Source organism: Anopheles arabiensis, chromosome 3 (assembly GCF_016920715.1).
Source record: "Anopheles arabiensis isolate DONGOLA chromosome 3, AaraD3, whole genome shotgun sequence".
Taxonomy (NCBI): domain Eukaryota; kingdom Metazoa; phylum Arthropoda; class Insecta; order Diptera; family Culicidae; genus Anopheles; species Anopheles arabiensis.
In genome coordinates this window covers 47,950,074-47,974,149 of record NC_053518.1, presented here as the reverse complement: position 1 = coordinate 47,974,149, position 24,076 = coordinate 47,950,074, and the positions used below count along the sequence as shown (strand labels likewise).

The window sequence follows — 24,076 nt, the reverse complement described above, 5'->3', positions numbered from 1 at the left end:
TCGCATCCCCACGATATGTGCGTGCGCGTTGACTCCATGTAGCCTCTCTGTGAGAGATCCGAACTTGGCACACTGGACGCTGGTTGTTCGACTGGTTGGGCAAATTGGAACACATTTTGTTTTTCGTTACACTCACATGGCGTTAGAGAAGGTGGTCTGTTATCCGAGAAGTTTAAGGTAAGATATAATTTTAGTATAATTTTACAAAATTATGTATGTGAAACAAACATGAAAATTCTACAACGAAACGGTAAAAACCTAAAGGGTGTCATCTTTTAGTATCGGTTAAATAAGGAATTCTAGGGTCTATTCAACTGCTCTTATTTTAAAACTTACAGCTCAACTAACTGACTTTTTTGAAGCACGTGTTCAACTAAAAATCATCATCAAAAATCATTTAATTTAAATTTTATTTGTGTAACTATTTATTACCATTTCATTTAACGTTAACTGTAGAATAATTTAAATTGTTATGTAATGGAGCATAGGTAGTATATTTTACGCGATTCTTGTTTGTTGTTTTTTCAACTATTAAAACAAAACATAAACCACAGTTCCACAACTGTGTTGACTAAACCACTAAAAATAGTGGTGGAGTCATGAATTTGCTCAATAGTTCAGAGTAGTTAATGTATTTTCATATTTTTTGCCACGCTATATCGTTAGCGGCATGATTTTCTTTCAGATCCTATCGTGTGTCGCACATGCGCTTACACTTCTATGGCTGCACGAAAGAACTGTTTTTATTTACATCCTTTCGTTAGAGAGACAGCAACACACACACACACACACACACACTTAGGAGCCACTCATATTCGCGTTACAGACTTGCTATTTTCTTCTGCGCGTGTTTTGTGCTACGAACCGCTGGATCCTTCGGCACTGTTCACTCGCCAGGGTGTTGACCTTGTTGAGATTCAATTGCGTAACGTTCCGTTCAATCGCACCATGTTCCGCTTATTGTCAGCTTAAAGCGTTAATCTATCCACCCAGTTCCGTGATATGCGACTATAATCGTGGTGCCGGAAGCTTACTGAACCACTTCAAACTTCATTCGAATTTCGGTATCCTTCAGCACATACATCAGCTCTTCGTCCTTCTGTGAGCGCAGTTCGTCGATCGAAGCTTCCTTAAATCCGGCGTCTTTTGCTGGATCATCCGGCAGAATGCCTCCATTTCCTATCGGCAGCTGGGGGATTTGCGTACTGAAGCTGAGCCCTATACGCTCCGAATTGCTTGGCGTTACGCCGATGCGTGCCCAAGAGTCGGCACCGAATGGTATGGCCAGTGGGGACGAATGATCAAATGACGCCGCCCGAAAGGGATTTGAAGGACTTCCGAAACCTAAATGGTTCATCGTATCCCGTACGAGCTTGGAGAGGGACGAGTTTTTTGCCGAGTAATACACTAACGCAGCGCCCAGCGTGTGGGCGATGGAGCGCAAACAGCGACACACGTGTTTGCGTATTTCTGAGTCTTGGTTTTGGTAAATGTCGTACTTGCCGCCCACAATAACAATTGGAAAGGGAAACAGCTCTAACGTGCTTAAATCGGGATGCTCTTTACCGATCCGCTGAGCCGTCAGTTCTTTCATCTCTTCGATCTGCCCAGCGACGGCGTGCTTTGCCGTGGCCTGCTTTAACCCATTCAGTACACTTTCGAGATCGGTCCAGAGACGATCCGGTTGCGAAAGATCGAGCATGACAATGCACGAGAACGTCTGCAACCCGTGCGACCGGATGGGCATCTCAATTAGCTGGCTCGAGTTGGCCAAACTGCCCAGCTCCCACACGTTGCATATATTTTTCTGCGCACCCTGTCCCGAAGCCGTTTTACGGCCAAACGAGTACTCCAGTGCTAGCGTTGGTCTTGGCACGTCATCTCGATCGAGGAATCTATTAATTAATGTCGATTTGCCCTGAAAGTAGCATGGAAAATGTAGTAAAAATGTCCATCATGTAAAGTGTACACACTGTGCACACTTCGCTTACCACTCCTTTGCTGCCGAGCACGAAGAGTGTACGTTCCGTAGGGGTAGTAGCTAGCCGCGACTCATTCCTCAGCTGCTCCGTCACCAGCTTGATGGCAATGTCCTGTATTGTTTCTGTAGTATCAACTTCCATCGAGTTTAATTCACTCATGTTTTATCTGTCAGGTATGATAAAAAATCCCGGCTACACTAACAAACGAAAACGCTCTGATAAAGCAAGAGCAAGAGCATCGAGTGCCGTCCTACGGTGACAGTTTGTATTGCACATTTGGCGTTGCCATGAACGACGAATTGTTTGGTAGTGAGAGCGACGATCCGCCATAGTAACGCAAACGGGAATGTGGCGTTTATCGTGTTTGCCGTTGCATTCGTTTTGACAAATGCAACGGATATTTAAATGTTTGTCATCTACTTTTTTGGGCCATATTTGCTGTTCATAAATATTCTCTACATCCTTATTTGTGCGAGATAAAAGGAGGCATGTAAACAATATCACTGGTTTCATATTGTTAAACACTGCCAAAAAGAAGCGAATTTCATACCGTTGCAACAAAGACGTGTTCTTGTAGGGGAGTTAGTTAAATAAATCGAATAAAATAAAGCATTATGTACCTGCAAACTGTATCCATGAAATATAGCAAAAATAACTACAATGCATGGTAATATCGTTGATGCATGTGTATTTATTTCCAAAATATGGTTTTATCCTAGATTGTAAACAGCTTAAAAAGTGGCTAGCTTCAGATGTTTGTTTTAGTGATTAAAGACCACCAGTTTTTTTCCTGAACATTACCGCCCATACACACTAAAATTTCGCATACACTCATTTGCTTTATATATAGATTAACATCAGTTACTTCTGCGTGTTCTCATCTCATCTATCTAGTATTATCTACAAAAAAACATTGGTCACTACCATTAACGAAAACTAATACGAAAAAAAAAAAACAAATAAACAGATAAACAATCGTTCCTAGCATTCCCTAGCATTTTCATTTCCTGCCACGCGTCCTTCGTAGTTTTGTATTTTATATTGGATGTTGCATGTCTTTCAATTGCATTGATGATTGCATCAGCTAGCAGTTCAGTATGATCGCATGGATCACTCTTACACTAATATCGTTCGTTCCGTCTGCGGCGCACCGTCGTGATGTGCATTAGTAGTGGTTTACACACTCTACTTTGAATAGGGGTAGACGATGAACGTTTCATAATCGATGGGTATTGCTGCATTTATTCCCCTTTCTCTTTCACCTTACGCGTTTGATTAATAGAAAACATTGCACTTCACATTTAGTCACATTTTAGTAGTATTTTAAACAATATCAGCAACGCCTTCAAACGACAATCATATCTTCGTATCTGTAACGTGTAATATCGGTCAAAGCATAAAATGATTTGCGACCAAAATTTCCTAAAGATCCAGCCTATTAAACGATGCTTCAGGTATATCTGTCACAGTTACGTTTCTGAAACCGAACACTAACCGCCACGTTTCGTAGAAAGTAGATTGAGTTTACGAACGAATTGGGTGATGTTTACTGCACGATATGTCGTCGCTAACCGGGGTTGTATTTGTTGCTTCTACATCCCGCACTACCACTACACTACTTTGCCTGTGGTTTATCGGACTTGGTGCCGTTGGAGGGATTTTTCTTCTGTAAACTACGGTACTCCTCAAACAGGTGTTTCATATCAGCCAATGCGCGACAAATTTCCTGCGCGAACCTTTCGGAACTCTGCAATGGAATGGGAAGCGAAACGAAAGATGAGTTTTTCATACAGAAGATCAAAATTTACAACCAAAAAGCGACATTTACCGTTGTTCCACACGATCTTTTCGACGAGATGTGGAAGAAGATAAGATCCTCTCCAGCCACAATATACGACACACCGTACCCATCGTCTGCGACGGGACCAAAGCCGCCACCCGCGCTGATACAATTCGGATGCTTCTTCAGGTCCATCTTGGCCGTTTGTCCGTGCGGCGTTTGACTAGTAGATAATCTCCACGGCTCACTCAACACTTCCTGCAGGAAAGGTGAATCGATCTCCAAATACTTGGACACCACGTACAGACAGAATAGATGCCGATCGATACCTTTGCCGCACATTGCATCTTGGTAGCCAAGCTGATGCCGCTCGCAGGCTTCATTCAACAAACGAACACGATCTTCGGTCTGCGAAATACGAAGAATGGAAGAGGATAGAAGAAAGTGAGCAAATGTAGAGGATCAAAGATTCAAAAAAGGTTCCAATAACCATTACCGAAACATTGCTGTCGAGCATTGCTTTCACCCAGGCAGCTGATTCAATCGTGCATGGACGAACTGTTTCTGTGCGACCTTCGCGGAACAGCCGGGTCATGGATGCTTCGTAGGTGAGGGAGAATTTCCCAGCGTCCCTGTAGTATGCCAGCTGTAGCGCCATTTGTATGAAGGCATCCGGGGAAAGGCGGCAGGTCTTCATCAATCCCTTGCCGTAAGCATCATGTACCAGAATCCTTAGATCCACATCCTGCCATGTTGGGGAAAATTATTTTGGTTAGCAAACAGGTGGACATTACGCTGCTGTATATTGAACCTTACATTCAGCAGCTTCTGAGCGGCAATGTGTGCCTCGTCGATAGCGACCAGCGCTACTTTATCATTCAGATCCCATGTCAATCGTTTGGGAGTTGGAGGCTCAAACTCAGGAATGCCGACTGTGTTGCCATTTTCATCATATCTATTAAAGCAAGGTGCGTGATCAAATTATGAGAATCGTTGTTCAAAGATGAATCATATAGTTAGCGTAAATTTTGTGTGCAACTAAGCATGCAACGGCAACTACTAGCGTGAAAAGTACTAATTGGAAGCATAGCTAAATCTATATCACAGCAACGTAAAAAAAATACTGGCAAATACATTAGTCTTGTATTTAATAAGCCTCATTACACATTTAGAATTTGGATACGATCGGACATTATTGAGACTTCAGGTCTGTTGTTAAGGGGTTACTATTTCAGAAATGTTAAAACAGAAAACAAAACTATATAAGATTAATCTATACCAATTTGCACTCATGGAGAATGTGTAAAAGCAGCATCATCAAAAGCCATTTCATTAAAGATGAACCGTATTTTTTTCTTCTGGTTATACTAAATGTTATAGAACGAATCCTTTCGTTAGGGAGATATTAGTTTGGTTAGGACACGTGTTTCAGTCATGCTACACGTAACAGTGTAGAAAGCCTAAAGGTATGTTACACAATCGTCAATGTGTTTGGGTTTGTCAGGATGGTCCTTATACTAAAAACCATTACCGTTTATTGGTTGCCTCGTCAGCGACAATATTTTCCCAAACATGTGCCATAACAGGTGCATCAGCCCTGGTGGAATACAAAAGTCAGTAGAACAATAGTAGTAGTCATGTGGATAGTTTGAAGAACAGATTGCTTGAGATGGTATGTTCATGGACCGAAAAGAGAGAATTTGGGAGCAGTAGGATACAAAATAGCTTGATTGTGTTATGTACAGTTCTGTGCAGTATGAATGTCGCCGGTTCCCAGATGTTTCCCAAATAAACGGTTGAGATAATCCTACTTTCTCGCTTCTTGTTGATTTAACTATTAAAAAGGGTTGTGAAACCATCACCTGCAAATAAGGTATCTTAACGTGTACACAAAATTGAAATATTGTTTCCCATGTCTTGATAAAGTATAACCTGTTCAACGGATATCCGATGATGCACTAACGCAGCCAAATGGAGTAACTAAAGCGTAATGATATTATCTATTTACAACAATAATGTCGTGGATCGAATGATTATTTCCGCCAGCAGAAACCAAAAGCAATTATCACCATTTTCATTCTGAACAGTACGTGCAATAATGTTCGTCCAGGAACCACATCCCTGAGAAGGGACCTTCTTTTCAACCAATACCTTTATAATAACTATGTACAGAAGCAGAACAGTAAGAAAAGCAGAGAGTAATAATATAGCAAACGTTATACACTTTACCGCTGCTCGGTTTCTCCCATGATCAACATTTCCCAAATGTGCGACATAACTGCTGCATCCGCCCTGTAAGAGTACGATGACAAATTGGAACGCACGAACGCATACATGTGAATTGGCGTATTGATGAAGTCGCGAATCGGTTCACATGATGATGGTTCATGTTCGATATTTGACACGAGTAATGTTTGCAATTCGTATTATGCCGTGGAAACATTTATAATGGATTTTACAACCGATTTGTGTGTTCCACGACGTATTGGACCGTTCATTGTAGATGTAGATTTTAACATAAATATGAAATTTAAAAGAAAATAAAGAGACAAGTACATAAAGATGTTGTATACAGAGTGGAGAGCACGTTGTTTTGCTCATAAGCAATGGGAGTCGTGTTGCGAACTGAGTTGAAATGTACTGAGAAGAATGACGAGTGTAGAACACGTTTTAAACTCCATCGATGAAACCGAGTAGAATGTTCCCTTTGCTCCCATAATCTCCAGTTCCGAATTGTAGTTCTTATCGGTCAAAGATGAGTGATCCTGGAAATAAATATCAACCGTGCAACTTACCACGTATGTTCAGCGTTGAATCCGATCTGCAAATGTAAATGAACAATTAAATAAACACAAATAACACAATTAAATCAAACCATTAAAATCGTGTCACCCACACACGCACTTACCCTTCCATTGCTTCCTACGCACACGGTAAAACTTTTGTCGAACCAGCGATCGTGTCCATTACCGTGTAGCAGATAGCGTCCGAACTGGTCCAACTTTTCCGGGTGAGCTAGATCGAACTCGAATGGTTTCTCATCGAGAGATAGCACGAATGCAGCACTTTCGACGGTATGCAGCGATGTGCGGTTCACTCCCTTCGCGAACACGGTTTGCCGTATCTGTGCCCATTTGGTGCGATCTCCAGCGGTCAGCGAAGCCAGCAGCTCTTCGCCTGGTTGTGGTTTTTCTTCGCTTTGCTGCAAAATGTGTTCGATCTGAATTTGCAGTTCACACGGGCGCAGCAGACGGCCATTGTGATAGATGATAACTTTGTAATAACAGCCACGGTACAGTACGACGATGTGATTCGAGTCCTGATAGTGAATGATCTTATCGGTCTCTACGCCAGGGGCACGTACGGTGTTGAAGATGCGTTCATACTGCCACGAACACAGCGGCACCAAACCTTGTACTAGGATCTGCAAAGACATTGGAAAGTTGAAATATTATATATGCATTGTCAAATTTTAAAATTATAACCAGTTTGTAGCGCATTTACTTACCGGTTCCAGCTCTTGGCGTTCGACAGTGCGGCGGAACTGTAGCAACAGGTTTACCACACTGGCGGCTCTAGCACTCTGGACCTTGGTCGGGTGCATGAAGATCGCATCGATACCGTAGAAGTTGCTGTTCACCATTAGTGCGCCACGGCCTCGCAGGTAGACGTACTCTTCCCACCAATCCGACACGTAGTTGGTCGACCACCAGCTCTTGAGGAACAGATATCGCTGCAGTTTGGTCGAGATGCCTTGTTCAAATTCTTTCGCTAGTCGCTCCATACGATTGTAGTTGGAATCGTCTAGCAGAGGTCGAACCGAGCGCAGATAGCGCTGCATCGTATCTTGCACACTTGGCAACGGTAGCCTCGGAAGCGATCCTTGGAAGCTGTACAGACCGGGCTTATTCCAGGTGGCAAGCACTTTCACGAACAATCCCCATAGGCGAGTCTGTTTGAAGCATATAATAAATGCAATGCCAGATGTTAGTAGTATCAACCATTAAATGTTTATTTAGATCTACAGCTTACCTGCAAGGAAACTCTACTGCCTGGGGCACGCTTCTCGTACATCCATCCCTTGTACATGAGCAACAGTTTCAGTGAGTATCGCATCGTGTAGCAAATCGATAGCCAAACGATTAACCCTGCTAGTGAGCATGCCGTCAGCTGCCATTGCAATGAATCGCTGGAAAAAGCAGGAAAAACGTATCGATTATGTTCTCTACTTTAATAATATGCATCTATCTCGCCGGGCAATAAACCTACCCTGGTAAAACTGATAGCCATTTGTTCACTAGGTCGAATGGTACGTGCCGTTGTGTAAAATGTAACCCCACCGCTATCGCTATCACCAGCCACAGGCTTTGTAGATGGGCCGGATAGACGCCGTTGCGTACCCCAGTCTGAAAAACGCATACCATGGTTAATAGTGGGTATTGTAAAAATTATTGATCCTGCTCGGACTTACCCTGAATCGAGCCAACCGTTTCTTCCACGATCGCACACCCGACTGCCAGACGAGGTCCAACACCTCGCGATCATAGTTAATGTCCCATCCTTCGTGAGTGATTGAGAACGAGAATGCAACAGCTGAATGTGCTTCAGCCATCGCACCGGCTGCACGTTACCGGTTTAAACACGCAGCAATAGTCGATCACAATGCGTAGACCCTGCAACACGGCCTCTCTTATAGCTCAACTTCCAACCTTCAGGCGGGATACGTATTGGTGATTGTAGTTGCTGCCTCTCTAGTCAATCACAACCGTGCACACTCCGTTGTAGAAATTCAACGATTGCGGTGATATGTCAATGCTGATAAAAATGTTCGAATCTCACTGAAAAGACAACAGAAAAAAAAAACAATCAAAAAGGGGATTTTAAACACAACTCATATCAAAATAGGTCACCGGGCACACGATTCACTCCGTTTTGCTTTCTAACAGTACAGTACATAGTATAGTGTGTTGTTTACGTTGATAATTTCCGACTCGCGGGCACTGGGCAATGTTATCAGTTACGCCAAGAAAAAGGGCGGTCTTACAATGCTGACAACCGGTTCCAGATAAATGGACAGTACGAAAAGTTAACAGTCACGCTGCTGCCTATTTCCCACCCACCGGTCCTACCGGGTGGCGTAGAGATTGAAGGTTAACAATCTTTCACATTCATTAGTGTTTCAGACGATAGTGTGTAGGGTACCACTTCAGTGTCAGTTTCCTATACAATTCACTTAATTTCATTCACTTAAATATGGTACCAAACAAGGGGGTTTAGCTCAGCTTATTCAACTCATTATAAGCGCATTTATACAAGATTATCCCTGTCTGCGTTATTGTTACATAGAATCTAAAATAAATAATTTGGTAAGTACTGAATTGTGATATTTTCAGTAAAAAGACATAAATTCTAGTTATTTTCAGAAACACCTTCAACCTGCAACGAATACGAATGAAGAATAAAGACGTTACACATAGTTGCTTAACAGCGGATTTTGTTTACAACTGTAATTGAAGTGGCCTCGTGAGCATCACGTTTGTAACCGTTGGAGTGCCCTTGTGGAGCGTGTCCACTCGATTAATCTACAAACCAATTTAATAAGAGGACAGTTTCTATGCCTGCGTGCAGTACTACGGGTGAAAACATCAATCTTTCAATGGTTCTAAAGTGCAGTAAACAAAAACAAACATCGTCCTAATGTTTCATTCATCTTTGTTTGGGGCTAAATGAGAATCGCACCAATATTGTGTATGTGTGTGGCACCTCTGGCAATGCGAAGTAACCTGCCCCAAAAGGTGTGCGTCTTTCACATCGTTGGCAACTTTCGATTCAGTTGCAAAATCATCACTTCCAGTGACCTTGAGCTCAAATGCTGTCTCTGTCTGCCTGCCTGACCACTCGAAATGCCTACCACTGGGCAACATCACGTTGCCGGGCGAACGAACGCAACGTACCAATCTTTCCAATGCCATGGCGTCGGTTACGAAACGGCGGCGATACGATTTGAAGAAACAAAACTCACACATAACGGAGAGCGCGCATATTATTCGATTCGTTTGCGCCTGACATTGAAAATCCCACCACCAAACGGTGGTTTTGCTTGGTGTTTTTGGTGGCTGCTCCAAATTAACACAGGTTTTGGAGCAGTGGAAAACTGCACGACCACCACCACCACCAACTCTGCGTGCGCGGAGGAGTAAATCTCTGGGGAAAATGGAAACACTAGAAAAACAACACGCTGTTGCATAGATGGATGGTTAGGAAGGTACGGTTATTCCGACGTGCAGCCCACAAATCATGAACGACTGGCCTATGGACTGGCTTGCTGTGTCGCGTACTGCCGGATTTTCTTGAGCGAGAGAGACAGCGATAATACACCTTGGCATGCCACGCCAAGCTAGTTAAGAGCTAACAGTAAACTTTCCACTTTCCATTTGGCTCGTTTTGGAGGGCTTTGTTTAGGACAAGCGCACCGAACACGGAAGAGCGGTGTGAAGGTGAAGAGATCATCTATTTCCATTTCGTATTATTAGCGCATACCCATTCAAACTTGAATCTTGACCAGCACCGTCGGTCATATAAACTAATGAAGACGGCATTTAAGCTGCGCCAACCGGCAAGTAAACACACGGACTAGATTCTAATGAGGAAGTAATCGATTCTATCATTATCACTGCCAGCTTGACACTACACCCTCCCCCATCGCAATTGTGGATGACCTGTTGCACCTCGCCATTCGGTGTGGTGACTTGTTGTTACCTTACCCAGCCCTTAAGGTCATCCAGTTCGGTTTCAGGTAAAACACCCAACAGCAAGCGGTACCTTTCCCCCTCTAAAGCTACTTTCAATTGGGTGGGCCAGTTTGTGGTTCGATTTTAGCTGGCGATCACGATCTTAACGATCACTTTGGTGGTGGTACACTGCTTTGGGATCGTCATTCGCCTCAAATTTCCTCGTAACAGCTGGCTTTGTGTACCATTACCATGTTTCGAAACGAAGATTGCCTACAAAGCCAGATTGAACACTGAAAGAGTTCGCCCAATCACTGACTGATCGGTCTCTAGCGGGGTTTTGCAGTCAAAGTAGACACGAAAAGGCCAGCATCCACTCACTTCTCTACCACCGAAAACTCTGTCACACAGTGTTACTCGATCGTTACACTTCAACCTATGGGAAAAGGGAACAGTAGCTGCGGCATCATATCTCGTCTACTGTTGTGGAAGGTCAGCTTGCAGCAATAGTGATTTGAGATACTTTGAATGCAAATGCCGCGCACGGAAAACGCATTACAATGGCGTTTTATATGTATGTATGGTGAGGTCACGTTATAAATGTTAAACGAAGGGGTTTCACACACTACCGTTATCAGCTGCCTTGCTTTTTGCTGCGTTCCGAATGCGTATACCAGCTACTCACAAACGTAGATCACTGAGAGGCTGGCCTGGTGCTTGCCGATTGATACGCGCGAACCGAATAGACGACACTAACCATGCGTACTGGCTGGCCAGTGACCGACGACTGACACTGGGTGCTGTCATGAGCTTCATCCACCCGAGGCCCGTGCGCTTGGGCTTGGGAGTGGTGGGGAACTGCGCCCTCCGCACGCGTGTGTTCTACGTCACGCACCTTTGTGTTTTGACGTGTTTTGGTTCCGGCCACTCTATCTAGTCGTGGTGTTGGTGGGATGTGGCGATGTGTGTCTTTGCGCTGTTGCGCTTTTTGTCAAGCGTGTGTGAAGATGTGTTTGCAAGACGTTCCAAAGGGGATATGAATGGTGCCAAAGAAGAAGCAGAACTGGAATAATGGTGATCTTCTCTCGGGGTGTTTGTGTGTGTGCGTTAGGGAAGGAAGGGTCAAACAGGAGGCAAGGAGGCATGGCTCTGTAAATAACGAACGCAATTGGATTTGGTTGCTTCACGAGCACGGGTCGGTGCTTGATATTGGCAAGCATCATTTTGACCTTTGATCATTAGCCGGCAGCATTCAGGATAGCGAAGCGAGCAAATGTCCCACACAAAAATGTCGCGTCTAGCAATCCCCATTAATCCACGATTAACGAACGCTAAGCTTTGGACACCTGAGGGAAACCATGCGTCATGATTTATTAAAAAAAAAAAGATAATGTTCGGTTCAATGTCTCATTTAGCGCTTAAAAACTTCACCTTTGGACGGCGGACCGGAAAACCCGGCACCTTACATGAAGCGTTTGTGTACATTTTGCGATGCGTGGAACAGTATTTTGGTGTTCGAGCATCAAACAAATCAACGAAAACATACAAACTCGGCCCCAAAACGGATTCGCAACGGTGACGTAAATGAAGAGGGGGAAGGCCAGTACAAAGTCCAACTCCCGGCGCAATCGGCGTTGCGCCGTAGGCAGCCGATAGTGAAGCACGCGCAGCCACTGCCCTACGAGTTCCGGCAGCAGCACTACGACACACAAACAGGGCGGCTCGCGACACTCTGCCACCACCATCAGCGTTAGCCGGTGGATTATGATGATTATATACAGCGCAGGGAGAAGCGTTTCGAACAACGCTAGAATTTGCTGTGTCTCCCTTTCTTTCTCTGTGCGTCTCTCTAATTTTACACGCCGGTAGTTGAAGATATTTGAGCATAAATGTTTGCCTGACAGCTAGCGGATCTTCTAGAGGCGAGCAAAACTAAAATAAAAATCGAACAGAAAGCGATCATTGGTGGCGTTTACGGCAACACACATAGCGTTTGCGCGGTTATCGCAACACAGTTGCTGCCCCATTCAATGCCGCGGAAGCTCCGTGTTCTGCAGTGTAATCTTTTCGTAACTCCTCTGTATTCTCAGCCAGATTGAACCGGTTACTAAATCCAACCCCTGGAACGAGGAAGTGATAAGTGCCGCGGGATTTCGGGACCTGCTCACTTATCGGTGGATAGATGTGTTAGCGAGGCCACGTAACCACAAACCAACACCACACATGTAGCACAGCTGAAGATGAGCCTGACTGCTGTTAAAAATATAATAAAAGTAGTTCTCGATTTGGTTTGATAATGCAGTTGGTTTAATGGAGATTTTTATTGAGAAATTGTAAAATATTGACCTTAAAGTCCATGCTGTTTGGGCAATAAACAGATGGCACCTTAGCTAATTAAAACGATACAAAAAATAACCGAACAATTAGAAATCCATCATATGTATTTGCTTCTATTTATTTATTTTGTGCTTTTTAGGAGTCAATTGAACACATAGTTCGATAGGAATAGACGATATTTAAACACTCAACTGCGATTATTGGTTCAGTCCGCACCTTCTCGTGGTTTGTCCACGTTTTTGACTTCTTATCCCAAGTTTGGGTTTAGAGCTTTTGCAAAGAAATTAATAAAACGCGAAGCAATCCGCAGCACATTGACCAGAATTCTCTAGGTCTAAGTTTTTAAAATAATGCGTGTGTTACATTAGAGCATCTTGCATAATGCTTATCGAAGGAACGCACTTTACACTGTATGTTTTATCTAAAACCCGCCGCCCTTAACACAATAACCTTCGCTAATAATCCATGTCACGGGTTCCACTGCTCCACCAAGCCAAAGACAATTCCGGCTAGATAAACCTGACAAGGAGCGTGTGACGTTGGCATTGGTTTAGAAGCGTCAACAAGGTAACTTACAATTCCACAAAAGACATATTGATAAGCGATTCTATGCAGTGCTTTGCGCTGCAAATCCTTTCATAATTCGGTTGCAAGCCTAGCATTAGATGTGCCATTTGATCATTGGTGGTCGGTGTTGTTAACTGATACGCACGCACCCTAGTTATCCGCCCAACTTAATCGTTCTATTTCGTGTGCTCAAAGACAGTACAATAGGTTTACAATCCACCATCATTCACCATCGTCCGAATGCGAATGGAAGAATGACCTTTGGAGTAGGGTTGTGTGCGGGAAGCGAAATGGCATTCGCTACTTGCATAGATTGAGCGAAATAAATTACAACAATCAACAGCGCACCGAGAAGCGATTCAGCGGGAGATCTCGATCGGAGGAATTGCACTGGGCGGAGGCATTTCCATGTTAAAACCAGTTTGCTGCATCTCGTCTCGTATCGAATTAAAAAAAATCCCCTTCCCACCGTCAATAGGGGGTACTCTAATAGTAGATGCAGCGGTGCAACAGTTTGTTTGCCGGATCAGCTGCAATTTTTGTTGCGCGTGTGGAATGTCCGCCAGCAGCCTGCCTGCTTGCACTTGCATCGGCACGAATGGGTTGACACAGCAGCTAGATAGATTCAACGATCTGACGACCTCGAAAGGCTGTGGCTAGGCGGACATTTTCACCACCACACACATACACACATATGGCCAGGTATGGGGCTGATGGAGCATTGGTCCATTGGCGACGGATGTTGTTTTGTTTGCCGCAGTTTCATACTCGTGGCGTTCCTTTTCCATGCGTTCGTTCGTGCGAGTGTTTGTGAGCGGCTGAGCTGTTCTTCAGCATTGTACGCGCTGCCACTGCCGATTGTCTATGGGGAAGAGGACTTTGACCGATGAGAAAACGCCGCGCTTGTGGTCACGATGGCTTTTTTTGTGTTGTTATTTTTTACCATTGCATAACAAACTTCTTTTCAAGTTTGAAAGGGGGGATGTGCATTCGTTTTGGCTTGCATTCGACCGCTTAGCGGCAGCGAGATTATTTAATTCAAATGACAATGAAAAAGACGAATAAAAACAAATATCCGATTAACATTTTAAGATCTAATTGGAGGATATAATTGAGCTTTCTCGATTTTTGTTGGGAATGTAGATGATAAAATATTATCATAATAATTCATACTTCTCCTGACTACAAAGAAGCAAAAAAGCGTGCAAAGATAAAAAATATTATTTTCCTAAAATTATAATAAATCAAGGTTTCAAACCATGAGGTTCGATTTGCATTTTGTTTGGACTTAAAATCATTTACTACCTAAGATTAATTAACTTATAAAAAAAGGATTGAGACATTTATTAGCCTTTGGTGATATTTCTCAAACCTTCTTTAGGAGTTTAGCTAACGTTCGTGGTGTTAACTCGACAGTTTATGTCGCAATTCGTTCAGCCGACGATTTCTATTTATTTACAAATCGACAACCTGAGGCAAACGATAAGGCCGACTTTTCGAACGATGCATTACTAGTAATGGCTCCTGCTTATGAATCCAATAGTTTCAATTCTTCAAATTCATTCACTCATAGCCATTCATATATATTTTTTTTATTTACGTGGAATGACTATTGCCAATTGATGAGTGGCAGTTAAAATATGATTTAATTTGCAAACAAACGTTTTTTAAATCATTTTTCCATGAATCACGATATGCACTGTGTTGCACACACGCCGTCGTCGTACACGTTTTGCTATGTTTACTGCCACGCACCATTATGAATGTGTGTGTGTGCGTGAGCGCACAGGAGCATACTCACACATGTGCATTTGCGTGCGAGCACGAAATGCAAAAGTAGGTCAGTGTGAAAAACGAAACCAAACAAACGGGAATGCCGACTGGCAAGGACGAACGGGAAACGTGTTTATGCTTCATACACGCCAATGGCTGTTCTTTACGGTCACCCTTTTGTTTACTGTCTATTACACTAGCTTTTTCCTTGCCTTATTTGTTATTACACTCTCAAAACAACTAGGCGGGTAATAGGTGTATGCAGTGCAGGAATGCTTGAAGCACCATTGGAGTGAGATAGTTGACAGCAACCTGTGCCTGAATAAAGGATATCCGTTTACGATCTGTTGCGGCGACTCGTTCGTCATAACTAGTGGCGACGTTCAAAGGTTCTTTCTATTTTTAGTCACACTTACTTCGGTACCACCCACCCGCTGCCGTGGCTCCACTCTATTGCAGTACCGTTGCTTTCGTGCACGAACAACACCTATTCACTCGTCGCTGTTGTGCCGTATTAGCACACACAAAAAAAGACTACTCAATCCCGTATCGGATTGACTACTGATAAATGTTTATAAAATCGTTTACAGCATAAACACACTTTTCTAATTACGCGTAGTTTGATTCGTTTAATTCAATTACCATCACACATTGGTTACGCAAAGCAAACACGACTGAAAACAGAGAAAACGGAACTCCGACTACGAACCGCCTTCAGGTTTATTATGTTGCTGTGTGTTATAGCGGGTACGGCCATTCTGCACATTTTGACAGCAGCGTGCTTGACGTAAAAGGTACACGGCACATCTCGATAATTTCTGCTTCTTGCTGTGCACAAACGATATGTTTTGTATTTTGAACAATATATTTGCGTAAAGAAAATGTACGCACATTTTTGATATGAGACACCAAATGCCGATAAAATAACAGGAAATATATTTGTTAACGTACATAACGGAAAAGGTAGGAACAATTTGAACACCTTGTTCGTACCAAGGTAAACATGGTTGTTGATTTTATTCTTGTTGCACAAATACAAAACACTATGATATTTTGCAAGAAAAATATGAGGAAAAAATAGAAATTACAATGTGTCGGACAAAAAACATCGAAAGTATGTAGTTGGATCAATCGAACCCAAAAATAAAAAGATTGCAGCAGTTGAACGGCATGTCATGTAGTACAATGCGTTTGCCACTAGAGTGCGCTGCGTGCGGGATGGGTCTGAACGTCACTGAAGTTTCCGGTTGCGGCTTCTCTTTCCCTCTCTTTTCGGGTTGTCGCTAACGTCAACAACACGCACGTTACCGATCCGTAGTGAAATTTCCTCTTTATTCTTTGCATTTTACAGCTAAAGTACGTAAATTCTTCACCACAAGCGAGTTAACATGCCGGACTAATGTGCCGTACGTTCTTCCATCCACAGAATGCCGCAGGAAATCAAGGAAGTGAAAGATTTTCTCATCAAGGCCCGCAGGAAGGATGCGCGTGCCGTCAAGATAAAGAAGAACGAGACCAACACCAAGTTCAAGATCCGCTGCTCCCGTTACCTGTACACGCTGGTGGTTAAGGACATGGAGAAGGCAGAAAAGCTAAAGCAATCGCTGCCCCCAGGCCTGCAGGTTAAGGAAGTGAAGTGAGCTGGCGGAGACGCTTGGAGCTGCTGTCCCTCCCCGTTCCCATCCCGTTCCCAGCGTATGTTGTGTGATGGTCGGGGGGGCGGATTCCGGCTGACGTTTCGACCCGGTGGTCGCTTTGCACGGCCTCGCGTGAAGTAATGTGGTGTTTCGTTCATATACTCTGTGTTTTCAACTGCGCATAGAACGTACAATGTGCTCGAGTTGGCCAATAGTTTAATGTGTGTGGCTGTGAATAAAGAGTATGTGACGAAATATGATGGAACTATTGTTGGTTTGGTCGTGTTCTGTTTTCCCTCTTCCCTCCACTTTCCAGGGAAGCAAACGGTAAGGTGGTGGTTACTGGTTAAAGTTGCCGCTAGATAGATTCATTGAAATTGGGCTATTTCAAACGTTGAAGGACTGACTGTCATCATTTGCCGGCTGAAATGAACAACATTTGTTGTGCGTGTGTTTGTGTCAAGTTTCGTGGAAATTGAGGCAGAAGAGAATCATTTCATGAGCATTTTTGGCGGTAGCATCTGTATCTTTCTTCATATGTTACAACTTCAATCGCGGTGCATTTTTTCCTCGGAAAATTTAAAAAAAGAAATAGTGTTGCTGTTATCTGCATCCACTCATTATAACGTAAGCAGTGGTAGCTTTAACGGTACGCGGATTAAGCAGTCGCGCGGCCCCCATCAATTTGAAGGCTCGAAGGATTGTAAGAACACCATACATTTTAACGAAGGCACTCGAAATCCATCCGCCACTGCTAGTAAGCGGATCCTTAATCTACTAGCAAACGTTTTAACTTGTCTATTGTTCATTTTATCTTACAGAAAAGAAAAAAAAAACATTAGGTAGAAAAGTCCATAGTATTGAAAAACTAATAGCTTTATGCACAGAATATTGCTAACACAGGTTTGATCTTGCTGGATTACCTAGTACCAGCTAATACTGCAACTGCTGGATGAACTGTATGAAAAGGAGTAATAACGGAATGAATATTAAAACCAAATTCTAGAAATAGATAACAAAGCACAAAGCACGTTTTTCATACAGCCTCAGGTGTCCCAGATTGGGCTGTGTTCGTGGTGAGATATTTAATGAACCCATCCCCCACGCATTTGGACGGGTCGGGTCAGTGAGGGTTCAAATTTTGATCCCCATCAGGATTGCATCCGAAACGGATCCATCATATAATTCTTTAATTAAAGATGGGTCGGAAAATCTTTTTTTTGCTTTTGGTTGGGTCAAAATTCTCCACTGGCATATGCTGCTGCGATAAATGCAATGAATGGATTCAAAGTGAGAAGAATGTTGATAGGTTTAAACACCGACAAAAAAACTTTTCCCTTTTGCTCAACATATCAACGGGTCATCTTTTTGATTAATATTTATGATACTGGGCGGTAGTGGAATGGATCGATTTTTTTTTAAAAAGATGAAATGAAAATTGAAATTCTTTGCCAAAATCTTTCATCAAACCGAGGGTGTGGAGCGTCTGGTGTGAAAAAGATTCTCCCAGAACCATAGTGTTGCTGTGCGTTTGCATTTTTTGTGTGTTTAAATTAAAAGCATTATAAGTTTGGTGGCCATTTAATAACACCAAATATACTTTACCATAGTGCCATGCGTGGCACCAGGATGAAGGATTCAGAAGTTTACTTATTAAATAAAGATAAGTCTATGCAGATCATAGCATACGCTGATGATCTACACTAGTGGTGGGTCATACGATTAATTTCACGATCTGACCCGGAGTCAGGTACGAGCCAGTCGAAATCGATTTTGCCCCGTGGGTGCAGCGGGTGCGATAGGTCGAAGTCGGAATCAAATCCGACCCGCGGGTGCAACGAGTTCGGCGAGGGGGCACCCATGGGTCGGAGTCGCTTATGCTTTCTTGCCCCTACCGTAGTCGTTGCCCCTACTGAACCTATTTGTGCCTTTCGTGTCGACCCGAACGACTCCGGGTCGCTTACGGATGGCTCCGACCCGATAGGTTCGGGTCGACCCGCCCATCACTATTCTACACAGTAGTGATGGGAGAAATGAGGATTTCGTCGGAATCGATTTCGGCTTGCTCCGAAGTTTTCGGCTCCGGAATTGGTTCCGGGATCTGCTCCGGAATCGCAATTGGCTCCAAAATCAGAATTGCCTTCGAAACGGAGTCGGTTTTGGCTTTCCCATAGCAATAGGCGTTTGGGTCCAATGATGCTAAGTATTAATAGCCGCAAAAAAATATAATATACTTGTAAATGATTCATTCTCATGGAGATTCCCGGACTGATTTCGCTTCTGATACTTTTTACTTCAATTAATGAACTAATTCTTATTCCGCAGCTAATTCATGATTCCGACGTCTGAAGTCAATCCTGATTTCGTTACCGGAGCAAATTGCGTTTCCCACCTTTGTTCCGATTCCGGAGCCAATTCCGATCCCGTAATCACGGAATCGACTTCAGAATCGGAATCGGCTCCGTTGAACGTCTCCGGAGCTCTGACTCCAGAATCGGAAAAAAAACTTCGGACTCATCGACTCCGAGTCTGGATCAATCCGGATCACTCTGGATCAGTCCGGATCAGTCCGGATCAGTCCGGATCAATCCAGATCAGTCCGGATCAGTTCGAATGGGTCTGGAAGCATCCAAATGCGACTTTTCGAGAGAGTAGTTTCAGATGGTGGTACAAAAACAGTAAGGTTATTTTTTTATTTTTTACTGAGTTATTGGGAAGCATACGGTACAAGGGAAAAGGTTTTTAAATCTGACGGAAAAGGTAAATATTATTACAAGAAAGAAAATTTTTATGCTGTATCGTACATACTCGATGCCTTACCTGAAAGTCAATGAACTCATCAAGAATTGTGTAAACGATAATGGACAGTCATTATGGAAATTAGCAATTACAACGTCAAACTACTCGTTCGGATTCTACCGTTCGGAATGGAATTCGGAATTCGTTCCGACCCAGCCGATCTGGACTCATCCAGATTGATCCGGACTCATTCGGACTGATCCGGACTGATCCGGAGTCGAATCCGGTTATGATCCGGAGTCATATTTTGCGCACCGGAGTCGGAGTTGATCCATGACTCCGCTCCGGATTACCCATCACTACGTGGCACTTTAGTTGTAGCTGAACCCTGCCATGAGAATGCACCAATGCCTAAGCAGCTCGAAACGAACGGCAGCGGTACCGTTGAAAGCTGCCTGTGCTAAACTTTGGGTTTGAAACATAAGGAAGTAAATTTACATTGTTACATTTATGTTACATTTTTTTCAAATTCGATACATCTTGCTATCTCTGCTTTTCCTGTAACAAAATGCTAGTAACATCAAGCTTCTACGCGTACGTTCAAAAACAACTAATTCTTGCATCGGGGCAGGTTCCCGATCCGGTTCCATCACTTTTAAGATCACCTCTAGAGTAGGATCGAGATAAATTGCAGGTATCGGAAGATGTTCAGGAGCAATTCCAGCAATGGTATAGGATGTAAATCATTTCCAGGGTCAGTTAAGTTTCAGTTCCTAGGCCGGTATGATGTTGGGATCTTTTACAGGGTTTAGATGCTACAAGTCTCAGCTACGTTGTGAGTAAAAGATACCTGTTCTAGGATTGGTATAAGGTGAAGATCAATTACAAAACCAATATGCGTCCAGGTTTAGTTTCAAAAGCAGTATGGGGGTTGCTCCAGTACCGGTATCGGTTCGGCATCAGTTCTAGCACCGATATGGGTTGGGAAATAGATCCGGGACAGTTATGGGTTCGGTAGTTTGATCTAGGATCCAAATGCGGTCAGCATTAGTATGGTATGGTTGGTGGATCAATTTCAGCGTATTAATGGTCCTAGTATGGGCATTAAATGGTCAACGTTATCAATGATATTAAATTAAAAAGGTTCACATTAAATGCTACTTAAACTTATAAAATGTAATGAGCGACTTTTAAAACGGATTGGTTTTAGTATCATCAATAATACATGCTTTTGAAGTCCTTGCATTGCTGTTGGGTCCGACCTATCCTGGAATGCGCCGCTGTTGTTTGGTCTTCTCCTGGCTCGATAGCAATGGCCAGACTGGAGAATGTCCAGCGTAAGTTCACTCGAGTAGTAGCTGTTTGACGCTTCCTTCCCGGTTCTCATCAAATCCTTCCTTTTTATCCCATCCGTTGGGTTACATCCCATTGAAGAAAGACATTAACACATCCGTGCAAGTATCATATCAACTCTCCTGTTAAAATGAACTCGATCCACCAGATCCACCATTAGCATAGAGAGGCCCCTTTCGTCGTCTTTGTGACAGACACCCCCCTTATCTATCCCATCTCGCCAAAACCGCTACGGTTCGAACGATAAGCTCTATCGGCTTTCAACAACTTCTACAACTTGTTTGACTTCAATGTCCCAGTATCCCGTTTTCGTTCACGTCTTCGTGATTTTTCCTCTCTCCAGTCCATGTAACCTGTACTCGTCATCCTTTATTCCTCCCCCCGACAACGAGCATTAAGTATACTCTTTTTTGAGCAATTTTGGCAGAAAATTTAAATAATAGTAATAATAATAATAATAATAAAAATAATAATATTAGTTATCTCCATAAACTGCTCCATCAGCCTTGTCCGCGCCCCGCGAGGTGTCTATTGGGGGTTGACTATATATACTCCTAGTAGTTACGGCCTTCCGAGCGTGAAGCACCTAGCACCGTCCGCCCCGACGTTCTTGCCTCTCCTGTGCTCTCCGTTCGTTCAGCCTCATGTTGCCGCGCCGATCGATGTGGGTCTCCAGTATTGCTGCGTGATTTCCGTCCCAGTCAGCTAGTTTCGCGTAAAAATTGTGAAGACGGTGGTAGCCGGCTCCATTTTTCGAGCAGTCGTTTTCCTCCATTACTAGACGGTATTTGCTGGACCAGCGATTCCACATTCAAATTCCGCTTCACGCATGACTCGTGTACAGAAGGAACGACACGTGCCTGCTCGTTTTGAAACGTTCAAATATTTATCTGCAGTACCACAAGTGGTAAATTTGACACCCGTGTAGACTGTTGTGCATGTTGTTCGCTTTACGCATATTACTGTATTTCGCGGAACGAGCATCGATTGTTATTCGGGTGTTTTATATTCCTGAAACTACACCTTCTCTGTAAATTTGAGACTAAATTGTCTTGACGGGCCACACTTTTGTGTTTGTTTAAACGGTTGAAGAATTTAAGAGTTTTATACGTTTATCCTAATTAGCCAGGTATGTCTAAAGTAAGTATTACATCAGGAACATTGAATCAATCGGAAATGAACAAGACTGGTTTAGCTGTTGGGCCAAAAAATAGGCATTTTGGATATTCAAAGGAATAGAAAACCATAAATCTTAAATATTTATTTGTCACAGCTTTTCATGTCGCTTTGATCATAAATATTTGATCTTAATCAAGTTCTTGAAAATTTTGATCATTGAACGAGACCGAACCAAAGCTGTTAGAAAGATGTTAGAAAGAGCATGAAACATAGGCTGTCAAATACAAGCCTTCTCTAGCATATAGCCAAGCCTCTGATTATGACGACAAATACATCATAGGAGGACAATGCTACAACCTAACAAAGAAGAAGAAGTAATCAAGTTCTTCTTTAAGAGCCATTTATTGATCGGAACATGAAATATTGCTTATATATTGATGATGTCTCAAAAACTCATCCCAATATCTACAACATGTTCTATATCAATATTAAAGTATCAATATCAAATTATTGCATTTTTTTAATTTGTTTCCATCATTCATATGTTTAGAATCTATTTATTTGGCTCCGATTTAGTGCTATATCTAATAAGGCTACTTATTTATTTGCTATTCTTCATGTAAAAAAAACTATGTACAATATAGCAAATGTTAGCAGTTATTTCAAATAACATGTAATACATTACAAACTGGACTCAATAATATAAAACCACCATTATCTCAAACTTTTTAAGTTTAGAAACCTATCTGAAAATAATAATTTCTTGCATAAAACTCCCTAGCCCTCGCTTAATACAGCACTTCTGCTAATCCAAAATTTATTAAAAATTCTACCACGCTCCTGATTTAGAGCATTATATTAGCACCAGCATATTTACTCCCTAACTACAGTGGAAACTCTCCTGGAAGTGGATAATGGAATGCTTTGTAGTTGACTGACGGTTTCAGGAACTCCTGCACTAGACCAAGACTACACAACGGCTGTAGTGCGGAATGTGTAGAGTATAGAAAATGTTGACAAGCTTTTTAATTGCCTGTTTGATAGGTAATAGACGGTTCGATTGGAAGTTCGACGTTTTTTATTATTTATGGAAAATTCAGAGTTCGGAAGTTTTACTATAATATTCTCATATTAATCTATTTTTTTATTTGGTAAGTATACACTTTTAAAAGTCTGTTGCATTGTAACTTTTAAAAGCTGTAACTGCCCCACATGTTTTTTTTTACAATAAATGTGGATTGACCATACCGGAATATTTAATTCGAAATGTTAAAATAACCTATTTTACACCATTCAAGCACATTCCTTTAGTGCAGGGGTCTCCAAACTAAGTCCCTCGAGAGCCTATTATGCGGCCCGTGGCAACTTTGTGAAGGTTAAAATAAATAGTTAATCATTGTGGCTATTTTTAAAGAAAATGTAATTGTTCCTTTTTATAGACGCAGATAAAGCTAAAATAATAGAAAGCTATAGAAGATTTGATTAATATGTTAGTATTTTCTTATAAAGACGAAATTCAAATGTTCGCTTTAAATACAGGCAGCGGAAAAATGGCCCTCAACACCATTATATGTGAAGCAATGCGGCTCGCAAACTGAAAAGTTTGGAGACTCCTGCTTTAGTGTATTGATTGGATATTTTTCAATTAAGCCGAAATATTCCTCAAAATAGATGCGAAATAAGAATAGTATCACCGAGTAAAACCAGGTTTCCGTAATTTTGTTTTCGGGATTTCTTAAAGTTTAGTTTGAATTAGTATTAATCAAAAACTAGGATCATAAAATAAAATAAAATAATCTGATAATACAATTGGATTTTGTTCATCAGACTACCAGCATTAGACTGAGCGTAACATCTGGCGTACGAAAAAAAGATTACATGGAAAAATTAATAAAGCAGAGGTATGTAACAAACGTGAAGACGGTTCAGAAATCTTTTAACCATACACTTTAGGTGCCAGGATAACGAAACATTTCAAAAACATCTGCTTTTCACTCAAAATTTGAGCATAAACAAGGTTTCCACGACAGATAAGTGAAGAATCCATACGAAAGCTTT

At 42.4% G+C, this 24,076-nt stretch overlaps 3 protein-coding genes across 6 annotated transcripts; 1 reads left to right on the top strand and 2 right to left on the bottom strand.

Annotated features, from left to right (window-relative positions):
- Positions 1-467: 467 nt before the first annotated feature.
- Positions 468-2,312, bottom strand: LOC120900531 (cytoplasmic dynein 2 light intermediate chain 1). The gene is made up of 2 exons (XM_040307644.1): positions 1,992-2,312; positions 468-1,918 (listed from the first exon to the last, which is right to left on the bottom strand). Exons 1-2 carry the CDS (start codon positions 2,139-2,141, stop codon positions 1,031-1,033), a joined length of 1,038 nt encoding a protein of 345 aa, XP_040163578.1. The 5' UTR covers positions 2,142-2,312; the 3' UTR covers positions 468-1,030.
- Positions 2,313-2,650: 338 nt separating this feature from the next.
- On the bottom strand, positions 2,651-15,883 carry LOC120900530 (carnitine O-palmitoyltransferase 1, liver isoform). 4 transcript variants are annotated; one of them, XM_040307643.1, is made up of 12 exons: positions 15,587-15,883; positions 8,234-8,600; positions 8,032-8,168; positions 7,795-7,951; positions 7,271-7,714; positions 6,671-7,186; positions 6,558-6,583; positions 5,992-6,054; positions 4,579-4,717; positions 4,259-4,507; positions 3,811-4,170; positions 2,651-3,729 (listed from the first exon to the last, which is right to left on the bottom strand). In XM_040307643.1, exons 2-12 carry the CDS (start codon positions 8,372-8,374, stop codon positions 3,598-3,600), a joined length of 2,364 nt encoding a protein of 787 aa, XP_040163577.1. In that variant the 5' UTR covers positions 8,375-8,600; positions 15,587-15,883; the 3' UTR covers positions 2,651-3,597. The 4 variants fall into 4 exon arrangements, with proteins under 4 accessions (XP_040163577.1, XP_040163574.1, XP_040163575.1 ...); XM_040307640.1 differs by lacking the exon at positions 5,992-6,054 and adding an exon at positions 5,294-5,359; XM_040307641.1 differs by lacking the exons at positions 5,992-6,054; positions 15,587-15,883 and adding exons at positions 5,294-5,359; positions 11,123-11,293.
- Positions 15,884-16,390: 507 nt separating this feature from the next.
- LOC120903847 (60S ribosomal protein L38) lies at positions 16,391-17,072 on the top strand. Its single transcript, XM_040313501.1, has 2 exons — positions 16,391-16,526; positions 16,597-17,072. Exon 2 carries the CDS (start codon positions 16,598-16,600, stop codon positions 16,808-16,810), a length of 213 nt encoding a protein of 70 aa, XP_040169435.1. The 5' UTR covers positions 16,391-16,526; position 16,597; the 3' UTR covers positions 16,811-17,072.
- Positions 17,073-24,076: the final 7,004 nt, after the last annotated feature.